Source organism: Pleurodeles waltl, chromosome 12 (assembly GCF_031143425.1).
Source record: "Pleurodeles waltl isolate 20211129_DDA chromosome 12, aPleWal1.hap1.20221129, whole genome shotgun sequence".
Classification (NCBI taxonomy): domain Eukaryota; kingdom Metazoa; phylum Chordata; class Amphibia; order Caudata; family Salamandridae; genus Pleurodeles; species Pleurodeles waltl.
This window is the reverse complement of record NC_090451.1, coordinates 190,874,219-190,893,268: the sequence shown is the minus strand read 5'-3', so window position 1 is coordinate 190,893,268 and position 19,050 is coordinate 190,874,219. Positions and strand designations below refer to the sequence as shown.

General features: G+C 44.9%; 1 protein-coding gene across 2 annotated transcripts in view; it reads left to right on the top strand.

Moving 5' to 3' along the window:
• Window positions 1–19,050, top strand: part of ZCCHC14 (zinc finger CCHC-type containing 14) — a 547,370-nt gene that overhangs the window by 312,777 nt on the left and 215,543 nt on the right. For both annotated transcript variants that reach the window (XM_069216334.1, XM_069216333.1), the window contains exon 8: window positions 12,156–12,420. In XM_069216334.1, coding sequence (XP_069072435.1) covers window positions 12,156–12,420 — 265 coding nt within the window. The remainder of the gene's footprint in view (window positions 1–12,155; window positions 12,421–19,050) is intronic.

Sequence of the window (19,050 nt, the reverse complement as noted above, 5' to 3'; positions counted from 1 at the left end):
AAGCCGTACCCCATAGGTGGTTGGTCTGTGGAATGGCTCGGACCAGGAAGTCCTGCAGGACACAACAGGCTAAGTGACCATTCCACTGGTCATGTTTTTCCAGACAGTACTGCTTTGTGAACGTTTAGAGAGACGCCCATGCAGCAGCCTGGAAAATGTCATTGACTGGCACACCGGCGCAATGGTAGCAGTGTTTACTGTGGTGGAATGAGCATGTAACCTTTCTGTAGGGTGCTTCATAGCTAGCCAATAGCAGATATTCATGCATAGAACAATCCATTCCATCATAAGATGGTACTTTTCTGTATAGCCTTTCCCTTTTTTGCTCCAGAGAAGCTAACAAAAAAGGTGGTTGTCTTGCCTCTGTTCTCTGGTTCAGTCGATGTAAAAGCTAAGAGCCCTCTGTGGATCAAGTCAATGTAGATTTTTCCCCTCCTTAGAGGGGTGAGGTTGAGCACAGAAGGCAAGCAGAGTAATAGATTGCTCGGTGTGAAAGGGGTTAACCATCTTTATTCTTTCTGAACAAGGTAGCTTTGCTAGTAAAGTGTATGGTTGTTGCACAAACAGTGCCCGGAGTTTGCTCATTCATCTACCAGATGTGATTACGACAAGGAACAGTGTCTTGATGATGAAGAGACTTATGTAGCAACTGTGCATGGATTTGAATAGCATCATGCACATGGGAAAAGTGAGGACCAAGTTAAAGTCCCAGTGTGGCATCACAAAAAGTGTTGGTGGTATATGAGTCAGTCCCTTCAAAAAATGCATCACAACAGCTGACTTAAAGTTAGCCGGTTAATCTGGTAATTGTAAGAAGTCTGAAGGGGCCAGCAAATAATCTTGAAATGTGGCCACAGTAAAGTCTTGCTGGGCCAGTGAAAGATACATTAGAAGAATTTAGCAAGAACATAGCAAGCAACAACCTCATACCAGCGTCCTGCATATACAGACTTAGTAGAAGGGCACCTCGCACCCAGAATAACACCAATAACTTAGGGAGAGAGATTGAAAGTCATCAATTGTCACCACTCAAGCTCCATGCAGGGTCCAGCCATGTTGTTACGACAGGTTGTTCTGCCGAAGAGGCAGATGGCTTGGAGGGTAAATTCTCATGGCCAGAAGTTTTGTATACCACATTCTGGTTGTTCATTCTGGAGCCACTAGGATGATTTGTACCCAGTCTTAGCTGTTCTTTTTCATCATGCTGTGCAGGATAGGCAGGGGCACAAAGCCAAACAGGAAGTCAAAGCCCCAGTGCAGACGCAGAGTGTCTCCTAGGGAGGACTTCTCTGGGAACTCCCAACGTGCAAAAGTTTGTACACTGCACATTCTCTCTGGTGGTGAATAGATCTAACCAGCGATCTTCCCATTGCTGGAAGACACCGTTTGCCACCTATGATTGTAAGTGCCATTCATTATCCACTAGGCAACTGCGGTCGTTGGTAGTCTGGAGGAATGCCTTCAGTGCTAAGAAAATTGCTTGCAACTCAAGCAAGTTGATGTGAAAGCGTGCTTCTGCCAGAGGCCAGAGTCCTCTCACACATGACCTCCTCAACCCAGCAGTGATGCATTAATCGTTACCATGAACTCTGGTTGGAGGTCCGGGGAGAGGACTGTTGCTGGTCTAATTGTGGTTGAGCAGCCACCACTGCAGAGCCTTTACAGTCTCCTACAGCACCTGGATGTAGTGAACATGCACTTATTCGCCTGCTAAACTCTGCTCAATTATTTTTTTTCCCCCATTCTCCCTACACAAACTTCTGCTTTCGCAAGAATTGTGTTTTCTGTGCTTCTTTGGTAGAATGTTTTTTGCATTGAAATCTCGAGTTCATTACGGAGTCCATCATGATAAATGCAGATATGATACTTACATTCGGCAACTTTCGTTCTGGAGATAATTTATCTGATTGTGGATTTCTCACCTTATAATACTCTCAGATGACAGACCGGATCTGTAAACATTTTCATAGCACTGCTTCCGTGTGATGATAGGTGGGGTCATATAGGCACACTATGCAGGAAAGGTAGAGGCACCAAGGCATACAGAAGTCGTGTGTTCCTTCTCCAGCCAGAATACATCTCATAATAAGTGTTCTTGCAGAAACTCCATACTACACTATACATTCTCGATGGTGGTAAAATGATCTACTCCAGATTCTCATCAACATTGTAAGACACTTTGCTCCATCGCTGGATGCAGACACCAATTGTAATCACCTTATCAGTTTATCTGCTGTGGCATTTAGGGACCATGGTAGGTGGCGCACAGTCAAGTTGATGCCCTGGCTCAGAGCCTCCTGTCACAGGACCCCACTCCAGCCTGCTTGTTGCAGTACGCCATGGCCAGTGGGAAACCACACTCTCCACCGGTAATGGATGACATCAGAGAGGCCTTCAGAGCCAGACAAATGGCCTTCAACTCCAACCGTTTCGTGTGTAGCCGGTCCTGCCTGGAGACCAGATTTATTTGACCTCCATCTTCCCCAGATGACTTATCCAGTGCGGGGATGCATCTGTCATCACCATCAGTCGCGTCTGGGAGGTGAACCGATAGGTACCTACTGCTGGCCCAATTTTGTTCGAGCAGCCACCATTGTGGATTTTGAGCAGTCTCCTCTGAGACCTAGATGGTGTCAGACAGATTGCTTTGATGCTGGGCCCAATCATACTTAGTTTCATTGCATTGTACACTTGTGCCACCTGGCATACTTGACTACGAGGATGCTTAAAGCTAAGAGGCCAGAAAGCCTCAGAGTTGTTTTCAGGGTAATCCAGGACCTAGACTGAAAAGTTGTGCTGAAGAGAATTCTGTCATCTTCAGTGTTCAGGCTCACCTGAGTGAATAGAAGCCTTTGAGAAGGAACCATGTGAAACTTCAGCTCATTGATAGGAAAGCCAAATGATATTGAGGTATGACTGACTGTGGCAAGCCTGCTTTTAACAGCCAATCATTGAGGTACAGGAGTGCTGGTATCCCAAACTTATGAAGATTAGCAGCAACCACCAACATCACTTTCATGAACAACTAAGGGGCGCTGGTGAGGTTGAAGGGGAGCACAGCATTTTGAAAGTGCTCCTGTCCTACCTTGAACTATGGATAACGTCTCTGGGACTGCAGGACTGGTATATCATTATGTATCCTGCAGTTCCAAGGACACCATTCTCCCACCTATGGCCAGGGCAGAGAGGATCTGGGTCAACATGAGCATTTTGATTTTGCTCTTCTGCAGGAAGACATTCAGGGGTCAAAGTTGCAGAATAGGACTGAGGTCCCTGTTGTTTTTCGGGATGAGGAAGTAGAGTAACAAACCCCTCTTCTTTCATAGTACAGCATTGTTTACATGTCATCCTTGGAGAGAAGAAGCTACATCTCGTCTAACAGAATGGACAGGTAGTTATTCTGAAATTTGTTCTGGTATGGGAGTATTATGGAGGAAGGGGCGTAATAAAAAAGGTTGAAAATAACCATTCTGAGCAATCTGTAATTTACCTCATTTTGTCGTGGAATATCAACCTGGAAAGAAATGATGATTCTCTCGTAGGGGATTTCCATGTATAGTCATAAGCATTGAATAGTTCCGCGCGCCTGCGGGGACCCCGGAGCACTGATGTGAATTATATTCTTAAGTGCAAACACCAGCCGTTTAAAGAAAAGGTCTGTCAAAAAACACTTAAGAATAACATTGTGCAGCCTATGTGAATAGCTACACAGGCCAAATTGTTGAAAAGAAAATCAATAGTAGTGTAAATTCATGTTCAAACACCTATTTATTCTAGAAATGTAATAACAAATACATTCTCATACTTTATTTACACCTCTGATGAGAATAAAACAATGCAGGGCAGTGTAGCCCATAGGCTGCCATTATACAGAATGTAAATAGAGCTGTGCCTTTAAGAAAAGCAAAGTCTTCCTGTTTCCCATCATGCACAGCAAAAGGCAGTTGCCTCAGTTCTTTTTTCCGGCTCCTGCTGACAGGACCCTGAAGCATTGAGCTCTACCTCACAAAAGCTTTTGTGACAGAAATTCATTGAAATATCTTCTGAATTTCATTTTCACTCGACGTTTTTACCTTTGAGTGATCATTTTCTACTGATTTCTGTTAAATTCTGACAGAATTTTGAGGTTTTTCTAGTTAGAAATGCCTTCGCTTTTTGATAAATGTCCTTCTTGTGGAAGAAAGAAGGCTAAAACAGATCCACATACGGTCTGTATAATTTGTCTTCCATCCAGCCACAAACCGGAGTCGTGTGACATCTGTAAAACCTTCTCTAGAAGAACCCTTCGTGACAGAGAGAAGATCCGACTCCAGGTGAAAGAGGACAGGAGAAAAAGTGGCCATTCCACTACAGAGCGAGGAGAAGGTCAGACTTCTACCAGGGCTCAACCTGTTTCCTCCATGACTCCTTCCAGACCTGCTGAAAAACGACATAGATCTCCGACGACGTCGAGAGCGTCGACGTCGAAGCAGGGGACGGCGCCAACATGTTCGCCGTCGAGGAGTGCTTCGCCGGCGAGAAAACGACATCGTTCGCTGTCGACAGCTATTTCGCCGTCGAGGCGGCGAAGACACCCGACGTCGAGAAGATCTGGGTCGCCGTCGACACGGCGAACACAGTCCACGTCAAGGAGATCCGAGTCGGGCTCGCCGTCGACACGGCGAGGGAGATCGCCGTCGAGAGAGAGTGTTCGCCGTCGGAGGCGTTCACCGTCACTGCACCGACGTCGAGGTTCGTCGTCGAGAGGTTCTCAGCGGCGAGACGAGTCGACGTCTAGAGGCACTCGGCGTCACCGCAGTTCGACGTCGAGAAGACCATCTAAGAGGCCTAGAAGGGTTTATACAACCTCAGAATCCTCGGCCTCGCTTATCCTACTTCCAGCATCACCACAGCTCTCACAAAGGCAGTCGCCTTTACCACAGACGCCGGTAACACCTACGGCTCCTCTTCCGGCGCCTCCTCCAGAACCTGTTCCGAGGACTCCAACGCGATCTGCAGGGCGTTCTGGTTATTCCTCGAGACGTACATCTACCTCAAGGCACCGCCGTCAATCACACCATGGACATTCTTCATCATCCACACGAGACTACTCTCCAACCTTATCAGACTCACCATCCCCAAGAGTGTCTCCCATAGATGATGTCAACACATTTCAGGAGGTCTTAGTGAGAGGGGCAACCAAGCTGAATATCCCGCTAGCAGCTCCAGCCCAATCGACATCAGTAATCTTTGAGACCTTGCATCAAAGGACATCTTCACGACCTTTACTTCCACTGGTTCCGGGTCTTATTGAACCGGCAATGGACATTTTTCTCACGCCGGCTACAACAAAGTCTGCTCCTTCCAGACTCATTAAAAAGTACCGTCCACCAGAGCAAGATCCTCTATTCTTGAGGTCGGACCCAGTACCAGACTCGGTAGTTATAGTGGCAGCGAAGAAATCGCATTCGACGTCACCGTCTTCCTCTGCTCCCCCAGACAAAGAAAACAGAAAGATCGATGCTGCAGGAAGAAAAGTATGCTCGACGGCATCTATCACCATGAAAGCAGCCAGTGCCACTGCTTTATTAGGGAGATATGATCGATCCCTCTGGGACTCTATACTACAGTTCTCAGAGCATCTCCCTAGGGACAAAAGGGAAGATTTCCTAGAGGTCGTGAGCGAGGGAGCAATGGTTTCTAACCAGATCATAAGTGCTGCGGCAGATGCTTCAACTCTATCCGCACATAACTATGCTCATGGTATAGCGCTCAGGAGACATGCATGGCTGCGGCTTACATCGCTTAAACCCGAAGCACAGCAGAGGATACAGAACCTGCCTTTCTCAGGCTCCACTTTATTCGGCTCTCATGCCGATGATGAGATGGCCAGAATGAAGTCGGAGCTGGATACCTTAAAAGCGGTAGGCATAGAGCGACCTAAAGAACAGCGAAAGGGATTCCGCCCATATCAAAGAAGACTGTTCACCCACAGGTATCAGGCTCCACATTGGTCGTCTTCACGCCCTCAGCAACAGCAGCAGCAGCAGCATCAGAGGGGCTTCTCCAGAAAGTCGACAAGGGGTCGTTCAACACCTCAGACCCAGACACCTCGACAAACTCCCACGTCTAGGCCCTGAATCTTTGCTTCCCCCTCCTCCGTTACCCACTCCGGTAGGGGGAAGTATCTCAAATCATCTAGACGAGTGGCTACGCATCACAACAGACGCCTGGGTATTGAATATTGTGAGACATGGTTACGCTCTCAGATTCACCAGTTCTCCACCATCTGTTCCACCCAAAACAGCCAACCACCATCTCGAAGCTCTGCAGTTAGAGGTCAATATCCTATTGCAAAAAAGAGCCATAGAACCCGTTCCCATCAGCCAACATGGGAAGGGGATTTATTCGAGATATTTCCTTGTACAGAAAAAAGACAAACAAGAGTTTCGTCCCATCTTAGATCTGAGGACAGCAAACAAATGGATTCGCAAAGAAAAATTCAGGATGTTAGCCTTACACCAAATTTACCCACATTTACGTCAGGGCGACTGGCTATGTGCGATAGATCTTTGCGACGCTTACTTCCATATCCCAGTAGCCAAGAAACATCGAAAATTCCTAAGGTTCACTGTCGGAAAACGCCATTACCAATTTGCAGTTCTACCGTTCGGCCTAAAATCAGCGCCAAGGACTTTTTCCAAATGCATGGCGGTAGTAGCCACCCACTTGAGGAAACAGCGAATATTCGTCTATCCCTATCTAGACGATTGGCTCATAAAGGCCTCAAGCTATCTCGAGGCACAGCAGCATTTCAAATGGACTCTACAACTGCTACAAAAACTTGGTCTTCAAGTCAATCTTCTGAAATCAACAGCAACACCTGTTCAGAGGTTGCATTACTTAGGGGCCATTGTAGATACCAAGCTAGGAAAGGTGTTTCCTTCGGAGGAACGACGGTTATCGATTCTCCAAAAGTGCAAACAACTGCAGGAAAGACCTCAAGCCACTGCAAGAATAATAGCTTCTCTACTGGGCTCGATGGCGTCTTGTATCCATCTGGTTCCCAATGCTCGTCTCCATATGAGACCATTGCAGGAAAATCTAGAGGATCAGTGGTGTCAACTGAGGGACGATTGGGAGAACAAAGTCCTGCTGTCTCCTCACACCCAACAATCCCTCAAGTGGTGGTGTTTGCCCAGCAATCTCTTGGTGGGGATTCCGTTCCAACAACGACCTCCATCTCAAACCATCGTAACAGATGCGTCACTGCTCGGATGGGGGGCGCACATGGAACATCTTCGAGTCCAAGGCGAGTGGTCCCAGAAAGAGAGTCTCTATCACATCAACCTGCTGGAACTTCGCGCAGTCCACCTTGCGCTCAAAGCCTTCCTTCCCTCTCTGAGAACGGAAACTCTCCTTCTTCAGACAGACAACGTGGCCACTATGTACTACGTGAACAAACAAGGAGGCACCAGGTCCAGAATTTTATCCAGAGAGGCCCAGACAATCTGGCATTGGCTTCTAGCCAGGAACCTGTCGCTAGTGGCAACTCACCTGCCCGGCATCCAGAATGTTCAAGCGGATGCCCTCAGTCAGGTAATAAGCGAGAACCACGAATGGGTACTACACGACGACGTCGTTCATTCCATTTTCGCACTCTGGGGTACCCCTTCTACAGACCTATTCGCAACCCCAGAAAACAAAAAATGCCAAAACTTCGCCTCCAGATATTACCATCCAGGGACACTGGGGAATGCCCTATGGATAAGCTGGTCAGGGGCATTTCTTTACGCCTTTCCACCGCTTCCCCTGATTCCGGCAGTTCTCCAGAAGCTGTCCAATGCTCAGACCAAAATGATCCTAATTGCTCCGGAGTGGCCACGCCAGTGGTGGTTCCCAGACCTTCTTCACCGGTCACTCAAACCACACATCAGGCTACCATATCGCCCGGACCTTCTCACGAAGTTCAGAGGGCAGATATCTCATCCCAACCCCTCATCGTTGAGTTTGGCAGCATGGCTCCTGAGCTAGTGCAATATGGACATTTGAACTTACCTCAGGACTGTATGGAAATTCTGAGGGAAGCAAAACGCCCTTCCACACGATCAGCCTATGCAAGCAAGTGGAAGAGATTCTGCATTTGGTGTTTACACAACAACATTGACCCGGTTTCTTGTGGAGAACAATCTATCTTACCATACTTGTTAAGTTTGGCAAAATCGGGCTTACAACTGTCGTCAATAAAAGTTCACTTGGCGGCGATAACAGCATACAGAAAGAGTCCTTCACAAACTTCCTTTTTTCGGATTCCGATTATTAAGGATTTCCTAGAAGGTTTAAAAAAGGTTTTTCCTCCCATTAGAAAGCCTTCTCCTCCATGGGAACTGAACGTTGTCTTATCACGTCTGATGCTGCCGCCATTCGAGCCGATACACAAGGCATCGCTGCAGCATCTCACATGGAAAGCTGCTTTTCTGGTGGCAATCACTTCAGCGCGTAGGGTCAGCGAAATCAAGGCCCTTTGCGCTCAGGAACCCTACACGGTTTTTCATTCTGCAAAAGTGGTAATGAGAACTCATCCAAAATTTCTACCTAAGGTAGTCTCCAACTTCCATGTGAACCAAACAATTTCATTACCGACTTTCTTTCAGAATCCAGCTACTCCTGCTGAGAGAACTCTGCACTCTCTGGATGTAAAGAGAGTATTGAAATTTTACTTGGACAGGACAAAAAGCTTACGAAAATCACAACAGCTTTTTATTAACTATGGCCCAATCAGAACAGGTTTGGGCACATCTAAACAATCTTTATCCAGGTGGATTGTTTCATGTATAATGTTATGTTATCAGTTAGCAAACAAATCCCTTGGTGGTAGACCAAAAGCCCACTCGACCAGAGGGAAAGCAGCTACTGTAGCCTTGATGAGAAATGTCCCTTTGGCAGAAATATGCAAGGCTGCCACTTGGAGGTCGGTCCATACCTTTACTAAGCATTACTGCCTTGATACAGACGCTAGGGCAGATGCTCAGGTTGGACAGGCTTTACTCAAGAATTTGTTTGCATGATTCATGTTTTTCTCAGTATTCTTATGTCGACTCCACCGCGGTTATGGGGATGGGCTTGCTACTCTATTCAATGCTTATGACTATACATGGAAATCCCCTACGAGAGAAGGAATGGTTTCTTACCTGTAACTCCAGTTCTCTCGTAGGGGTATTTCCATGATAGTCATAAGCAACCCTCCCTCCTCCCCGGTGGAGTTGACATAGAACATGAATATTATGGAGGTGGGTACTCCAACAAATGTTTTGTTTTTTCTTCATGTCAGGTAATAGCCTCCAAAAAAGAACTGAGGCAACTGCCTTTTGCTGTGCATGATGGGAAACAGGAAGACTTTGCTTTTCTTAAAGGCACAGCTCTATTTACATTCTGTATAATGGCAGCCTATGGGCTACACTGCCCTGCATTGTTTTATTCTCATCAGAGGTGTAAATAAAGTATGAGAATGTATTTGTTATTACATTTCTAGAATAAATAGGTGTTTGAACATGAATTTACACTACTATTGATTTTCTTTTCAACAATTTGGCCTGTGTAGCTATTCACATAGGCTGCACAATGTTATTCTTAAGTGTTTTTTGACAGACCTTTTCTTTAAACGGCTGGTGTTTGCACTTAAGAATATAATTCACATCAGTGCTCCGGGGTCCCCGCAGGCGCGCGGAACTATTCAATGCTTATGACTATCATGGAAATACCCCTACGAGAGAACTGGAGTTACAGGTAAGAAACCATTCCATCCTGTTCCTTACTCACTGGGCATGTATTATTAGGGCCAGCTAAAGTGATTTGTTGGCCATTGTAGAGGTGGAAGAGAAATTGAAAGACTGGTGCCCCTCCCGGCCCTCAAGCTGCCTGGCAGACCCACTTCCACCACCTCTAAAGGACTGGGGAGTCTGCTGTATCACTGGTTGGGAGGACTGCCTCTGTCTTTACACCAGCCCTCTGGTGCAGTCTCTAAAGTTTCAGAATGTATGCAGAAACTGTTTGACAGGCGTCAGCAGCACCAAGGAGCACATTGTAGCTCTGCTGTCTTTAAAACTTTCCAACAGTAAGTCTGCCTTCTCTCTGAAGAGGCCTGACCCATCAATAGCATAACCCTTAGGGAGGCCTGTGCATCACTGGAGAATCCTGTAAATCGCATCCTTGCGTGTCTATGTAAGACGACACTGGTACCAACTGCCATACCAAGGCAATCCATAGTATCAAGACCTGTGCGAATACCATACTTGGCAATGTCCTGTCAATCATGTTTCATCAGGGCCAAGGAGGCCATGAGGTCTTCTGGGATAGATGGTAAGATCTCACTTGCATGTCTCATAGGGTATGTGCTTAGTGGGCCACCAGACAAACAGCATTAACAGAAAAAAATATTAGACTTGCTGAAGAAAATATGTGGTTCCTAAAGAAATGTTTGCGTTCCCATTAGTAGTCAAAGCATGTACACTGTCTCTCTGGGGGTAGGGTTTCTTGATGAGAAAACCGTGGTCACCAGGTACCAGCCCGTGACATCTGGCCACCTGTCTATTCACAAGCAGGAAAGAACAAGCTGTTAACCAAGGAGCCATGAAAGTATCTTTGAAGACAAAAGTAAGTAAGGGCTCAGAAGTTACCAGCCCAGGCTGCAAAATTTCTGTTGGGACATTTATTTTTATCTCATTGGAGGGTAGATGCAGTTCTAGTGCCTCAGCTGCCCCCTGCCCACCGAACCTCCACCTGCCATTGGCGGCCAAAGTGGCGAGTCAAGCTCTGTTTCATGTGAGATAGAAATTCCATTGGCATTATGTTAAATCAATGTATAAGGCATCATCAGCATGAGTAGGACGCAAGCCATCCCCATCACCTTCATCATCATCATATTACGGTGTACCCTGCTCTGGTATAGGAACATGGTCAAAACCAAGAAAATTATTAAGCCTTTGCTGTAGATGTAATGTGGTAGAGGCACTTGCTTAAAGTCAGGTTGCATGACGGCACATTTGTCATTTCGTAGAGTGACATTGATCAGGCTCAAGCTGAAATGGGTCAGGGTTCAACATTGGCATCAGCACCGGATTATCTTCTGGTGCTGGTGACATTTTTACTGCTGCGTCCCTTTGTTATTCATCCAGGCCCGTGACTTGGAGCATGAGTGTTACCTACATGAAGGCTGCAACGTCTTTTGTTCGTCAACATACAACTTCACCTCCTGGTGTTTGATCACCTTCAGGTGCATGTGGGCGTACTTATCACAAGTCGTGCCCGAGCCAAGACGCCAAAGACACCTTGTGCATGTCTGTGACACACATCTGCTTCCTGGAGTCGCAGCATGGCTTGAAAACTTTTTTTACTGTGTGAACATAGTTCTATAGCACACTGTATAATCATTCAACATCGTAAGAAAACTGACAAAAAAACAGAAGAGTAGCTCTGGCTTCACTACGGAAAGCACAGAAGGAAAGAAACCAATATCAGTGCGCAGCGGTGGAGTAACCACAGTGCTGCATGACACAACCTGTCAGCGCAAAGGAGCACTGATACAAAAAAGTAACCATATTTTTTATTCCATTATCACAAAATTAAGTTGAGAATATCCCATTCCACAAAGTTTGACCTTACAGGACTGTGGGAGAAAAACAAACCCATCATATTCACATATTGTATTCAAGTTTGTGAAGAGATCATACATATGCTGCATAACTGTGCTGAACGTTTGTGTGACATGCTTTGTGTAGAATGTGACATGCAATCAAAAACTCATTTGTCCCAAAAGACTGGAATCTGTGATGCTGTTCTTATGCATAAATCATTGAATGCCAGAACCCTGGCAAGCAAACGTATTGCTGGCTACCTGTGAAGATGAAACCCCTGTAAAATAATCTTGTGTGTCTTTGTAATAAAATGAGCAAGAGGAGGGAGATAACAAGGTATGTTATGTCAAGCAAAGGAGAGATAGAATAATTGCCTGAATGCATATTTGGTTCTCAAAGTACAGTATTAAATAAAGAAGCAGTCACATGTGGAATTCTTCAATAATTTTTGGAAAGAGGTTATTACATATTGAAACATGTGCCATGCATAATTATAGCTATCTTTAAAATGAACATTTATTGGTGTTCTTTTTTCATTTCTAGACCTATTTGTGGTGTGGCAAGTATTCAGTCTTCCCAAAGCAACACACCACATCATAACACTCCTGGAGTCCAAGTCTCTCCTTATTCCCATTCAGGAAGCTCATCTGTACCATACCGCTCTCCGGTGGATACCTCTTCCCCTTTACTGATGTCTTCAAATCTGCAGAGTCCTCAGACCCAGGAACAACAAGAGATTTTAGAATGGCTCAGAAAATTGCGCTTACATAAGTACTACACTGTCTTTAGCCAACTGTCAATGAAGAAGGTATAGTTTAAATGTTAGTTGATATATATATGCAGTTGTTAAATATATTTCTTTTCCAGGCCCCATTCATAGTTCAGTATGTTGACTAAAATGGGACATGCCCCCACTAGATTGATATTGACACTGTTTCTGCTTCAAGTCATACAGCTTTGCTTCCCAGGATACCACAAATGGCAAGTTATTATACTTAACAAAATGAATTTGAGACATCTAGTGTACTTGCCATTGTAACTGAGATTCTGAGTAAAGCTGTTTGACTCTATAATACATGTATTTATGCACTGGATTTCATCCCTCCTCAACTTTTATATGTGATTTTATCCGCAAACCATTTTCAGTGAGACAAGTATCTACACTGCAGCTCAGTTTAGGTGTCCCGCATTAATTATGAAAATTTGCTAATGCTGTTATTAACAATGCAGCGTGTAGTGTTGTTTTGTATGAGTCACAGCTAGCACGGATATTTGACTGTTTATAAGGACAGCTAATGAGAGTCCTCAGAATGCAGTTTGTTACTGACTGCCTAATTGTTTCTCTGCACAACGTCTGTTCAGAGAACTGGCACTTAACAAAAAGTAGGAATGCTGTTGCACAGGAGAAGGTTAATAAATTAATGAATACTAACCCTACCAGCACATTCATCGGTTAAAAGTGTTATTTGCCTTGGAGCCAGTACTTAACGCCACCTCTCCAAAGTGACCCTACCCCCAACTTATGCACATACATCAAATGAGGGCCAGTAAGTAGCTGGAGTTAATGGTTGATTCTGTTGTATGTAATGTTGTAGTAGTATACCACTGTATCAACTTTTCATTTTAAATCCACTAGAAAAATATTTTCTACTAATTTCAGCTCCCGCATTTTTTTGATCATTAATGTGTTTCCTTAATCACTGGATATGTCCAAAATAAGCACGGTTTGGGTATTGAGTACTTGATAGGTAAGATTTATGCCCAAAGTTAATTTAGATAAACGTAATCAACATTCTCTCTCAGGGGATCTTCATTGATAATCATAAGCACTGAATCATCCTGCCCACATGCGGTGATCCTGGAGCGCTTCTTTACAATATTTGTTCTTAAATGTAGACGTTAGCCTTTCTTTAGCAAGGCCAGGATTAGCACTTGAACTATTAAACATTTTGCAGCCTATACATAAGACTGTATTGGCCATTTGCTTTCATTTGCATTTAAAAAGAGTTAATATGTAATTTAAAAAATCTGGACACATTGGTTGGAATTGCAGTATTTGTCCTTACAAAGCTGATTCTCAAACCTTTTTTTAAAGGAAAATGGTGCAGAAAGAAGATGACAATGTAGATGTATAGGCAACTCTGCAGATATGAAAAGAGAGTCTGCCTTTAAGAGCTCACATGCCACCAATAACCCATCACGCTCAGCAGGTAGCATTTAGCTCAGTTGTTTTTCCAGATCCTGTTGACAGGATCTTGGAGCACTGAGCTCATCATTTTTTTCTTTCTTCAAAAATGTCTCTCAGAAACTTTTCTCAACACCTTTAATCTACAGATTCCAACAGTTCCAGTGTTTTTCTGTACTGTTCCGACAGGAAAATAATTTTTTAAGTCAAATAAAATAGCATCTTTATTTGGCAAATGCTCTGCCTGCCCAGAAAAAAGACTAAATCAGATCCTCATAATGTAAATATCATCTGCCTTCCTGACAGCCACATCCCTGACAGGTTTCAACACTGCAGGATCTTTTCCAGGTACACCCTGAGGGGCAGGGAAAAGATTTGTTTACGTCTAGCCATTCCAGACCTATGGAAAGGGTCAGAAGGCCGACACCAAGGTTACCATCAACCTCTGATTCTGAATATTTCAGGGTGTACTCACCATGGTCGCCTGTCCTTCCTCCAGATTCTTCTCCACGTCTGCCGGCTCCTTCAGTACCTATTCCACCTTTGGAAGCTCCTTCTATGGCGAGCCTCCTGCTTTCCAGTGGAGATAGTCTCCTCAGTCCAGATCGCAACATAGATTGAAAGTACAAGTGCCTTTGAGACATTGTCATCCTTCTCAGCACTCCTCTTCAAGATGCTCCTCTTGGCACGCTCATCGTTATCGTCCTAGGTCACAGTCAAGACTGAGGTCATCTTATTCCACCTCTTCCTCCAGTACTGGAAGATACTCGCAGGCACTGATGGATTCTACCCAGCCAAGGGTCTCGCCAGTTGATGACATCCGCACCTTACAAGAGGTGTTTGTACAAGGGACTATAAAACTGAACATATCATTACCTGCTCCATCAACGACGACATCAATTATTTTTTTTAAACTGTTCACCAACTTGCGGCATCAAGATCCCTCCCGTACCTAGTTTCGGGTATATTAGACCAGCCATGGAACTGTCCCTTTTGTCAGCTGCAGCCGAAGCAGCTCCGTCGGGGCTTCAGAAGAAATATAAGCCTGCAGAGCAAGATCCATTATTCCTGCGATCAGATCCTCCTCCTGATTCAGTTCTTATTTTGGCTGCAGAGAAAGTACATTCTACTACTCCTTCATCCACAGTTCCTCCAGATATTGAGAGTAAGAAACTGGATTCAGTGGGATGCAAGGTATATGGCACAACTGCCACAACCATGAAAGCAGAAAGTGCATCTGCTAGGCAGATATGACAGAGCCTTATGGGACTCCCTGCAGCAATTTATTTAAAGATCTCCCAGGTACCGCCGAGATGACCCTCGAAATTGCGAATGAGGCCATCGGATGGTCTCACCTCTGTTGATTAGGTCCTCAGGTGACATTCTTTGTTATATTTTGCAAGTGCTCAAGCAACAATAATACTTAGCTTCCCTTTCTCCAGTAACCCTCGGTTTGGGAGTCATACGGATGACAAAATAACTCAAACAAGACCAAGATGGAGGCCTTGATGGTGGCTGCTCTGGAAAAATGCAGGGAGCAAAATAGGTTCCCTTACAAACTTTACAATAGGTGTTTCTATCCACAGAGGGTTCAAGCCCCTCAATGGTTGCAAGGACACCACCAACAGTAGCAGCAAGTCCTTTCCAACAGCACCAAAGTTGTTAACCTAAGCAAAGAAGTGGCCACTAATCCACTCAAGCAGGAAAGCCCCTGCTTCCTCTTATTCAGTTACCCACTCTTTTAGGGAGGGGGGGTGAAGGAGGAGGGCGGGGTGTGAGGGAGGGTGTGGCTGATGGGTTGGGCGGGGGTGGAGTATTCCAAAATATCTAACAGAGTGGAAATACATCACAAACCAGGCCTGGGTTCTGAATAGTTTACTGAATGGTTATTGGCTAAGATCCTCCAAATATTCTACTAAATTATCATCCAATCAACATCTGCAAATGCTGAGATCAGAATTGAAAATCCTTCTGCAGAAGCGTGTGGTGGAGGTCATTTCTTTCCACTAACAGGGAACAGGTATTTATTTCTGTTACTTTTTGGTGAAGGCCCAAAATCAAATTCAGACCCATACTAGATCTGAATGTTGCAAACAAATGGATATAGAAAGAAAAGTTCAGAATGCTAGCATTACATCAAATGTATTCTCAAATCCATCAAGGAAACTGTCTCTGTTCCATAGATTTTCAGGATTCGTACTTTCACATTCCAGTAGCCAGAAAACATTGCAAATTCTTGAGATTTGTAGTAGGCCACGATCGCTATCAGTACAAAGTTCTTCCTTCTGGCCTCACATCAGCCCCAGAACTTTCTCGAAGTGCATGGCAGTAATCCGAATGCATGGAAAGTCAGACTATTCCTTTATTCAAACCAAGACTACTGGCTTATCAAGGTGTCATCACAACAACAAGCACAGCTTTGTTATTGAATAACTGTCTTTACTCTCAATCGACTAGGTCTTCATGTCAGTCACCAGAAATAGACTTCGTCACTAGTCCAATCTCTGCATTATTTAGGTGTAACGATCCACACCTTAAAAGCAAAAGTGTATTCTTTAGAGGAGAGACTGTTATCTATAGGTCTGGAATGTCAATCGCTCATGAAGACCTCTCATCCAATGGTGAGAAAAAGTGTCCTCTCTCCTAAACTCGATGGCCTCTTGCATATTTCTGGCTTAAAATTTTAGTCTCCACATTAAAAAACTAAAAGGATGTCTGGAGGACCAGTGGAGTCATTACTCTGGCAACTGGAAAGAAAAGATCACTTTTCCTCAAAGAGAGACAATCCCTCAGATGGTGCAAGCTGAAAAATCTCCTTCAAAGGGTTGCCTTTTAATCAGGATGTTCCCTCTCAGACAATAGTGACACATGCCTCTGTTAGGTTGGGGAGTGCACATGGATCACCTACAAATTCAGGGAAAGTGGCCCTTGAAGGAAATTACTGACGCCAGCCTCTTTGAACTATGAGCTGTTCATTTGGCATTGAAGTCTTTCCAACCGTTCTTCAAGACGAAGTCCCTTCGTATTCATACAGGCAACACAACAACGATGTACTGTCTGAACAAGCAAGAGGGGCCAAGGTCTACAGCTTTGTCACCGGAAGCACAATCCGTATGGAATTGGTTGCTAGCCAGAGACTTTATAATCACTGAAACCCATCCACTGGGAGTATGTAATGTTCAAGCAGATTCCCTAATCAGGATTCCTCAAGATAATCACAAATGGGCTCTACATGACAGCATCATTCAAAACATCTTCTGCGTGTGTGGTTTTCCTCACATAGATTTATTCACAACCGCTGAAAACAAAACATGGCCAAACTTTGCTACTAGATACTACTAACCAAGAACATTGGGGCATGCCCTGTGGATCGACTGGTCCAGTATATTTCTCTATGCTTTTCCCTATGATTTCCCCACATTCCTTTGTAATCATCAAGCTGTCTTACTCGAAGTCCAGAATGATTTTGATAGCTTCAGAGTGGCCCTGACAATGGTTGTTCAGACCTTCGCTACCTGTTGGAAAGTCCACACATAAAGCTACCATACAGACTGGACTTTTTCATGAAATTCAGAGGTCAGATGGCTTGTCCCAACCTGTCCTCTGAGTTTGGTACCATGGCAACTGAGCTCATAAAATCTGGACATTTAAATCTACCACAATGCATGAACATTCTGAGGGAGGCTCAGCGCCCATCAACCTAGTCAGCTTATTCTCTTAAATGGAAACGGTTCTGTATCTGGTGCTCTGACATGAACTTTGATCCAGCAAAGTACCCAGAGGAAGCTATACTGCCATACTTGCTTTATCTGGCGAAATCTGGCTTACAGTTCTTTTCTATTAAAGTCCATTTGGCAGCTATTACTGTCTATAGAAAATGTCCTTCACAAACCTCTTTTTGTTAATGTCTCTGTTATGAAACACTACCTGGAGGGTATAAAGAAAGTTTTACCTCCAACACGCCGTCCCTCCACTCCTTGGAAATTGAACATAGGTCTCTCATGTCTCATGCAATCTCCATTTGAGCCCATCCATAAAGCCTCATTACAACACCTTCTTGAACGGCTGCCTTCCTAATGGCTATCACGTCAGCACATAGGGTTAGCGAGATTCAAGCTTTATGTTCTCACAGACTGTATGCGGGGGTCTTTAGTAGTAAGGTGGTTATGAGAACTCATCTGAAATTCTTACACAAAGTTGTTTTGGATTTTCACACTAAGCAGTCCATTGCTTTGCCTACGTTTTTCAGCATCCTGTCATTCCAGCCAGCAGAAAGAGCTCTCCATACTTTAGATGTTAGTCAAGTCTTAACATTTTATCTAGATAAAACAAAAGACATGTGCAAGTCTAATCAATTGTTTGTAAACTATGGATGGCCCTGTTCTTACTGGTTTAGCCATGTCTAAACAGTCTATATCTGATTGAGACTTCTAGCTGCAGATTCCTTACCTTAGAATTTCCTGACGTCAGCTTGCAATTCGGAACTTCTGCAGAGCAATACCCTTGTGCATGGCATCGGGTGGCATAGTCAGGATCCAGGTGGTGGCCTTCAAGCAGTTTGTGGTGTCACAGTCACCTATAAAGTCACCAATCAGGCGCGCACATCAGTTATTTTCCTTCCGCGTCTGTTAGCGCAGATCCGTAATCAAACTACCCTCTGTCTTTATTGATAGGCCTTTTTCGACAAATATTTTTTCAAGTCTGTGCAAGAGTGTCATTTTGGAAGCCAGAGCTCAAGCCGTGCAGCGCCTGCCACAGTGCCATGTCAGTGATGGACCCCCATAAATTAGGTTTCTGGTGTTTGAACCAAGACCACGACTCAAAGTCGTGTTCCGACTACCGGGCCATGGCTCCGAAAGCTTTGAGGGAGCGGTGCCTGAAGCTCATGGCGGGCCGGCTGTCAACGTTGGTTGGCGCGACTCCTCGAAGGTCCCAGTCCCGGTCCTGGTCCAGGAGGAGGTCGCAGGACCGCTCCAGGAGCCCCAAGTCCTTTTCATCTCACTCGAGATCCTCCGGAAAACTTGGGAAAGAGGCACAAGAAGAAGAAGTCCAAGTGTACTTCAGCTTCACCTCGACCGTCGGCTGATGAGGCGAGTCGGGAACGTCTATGTTCCAAGCATGGTTCTGTGGTGCCAGGGTGGACTTCGAGCTTCCCCCTCCCCTTTCCAGGAGCCGATCAACCCCCGCTCAGTTCAAAGAGTTTTATGAGGCCATGCGTCTCGTATTTGAGCGGGCTGCCCGTGCTGGTGCGCC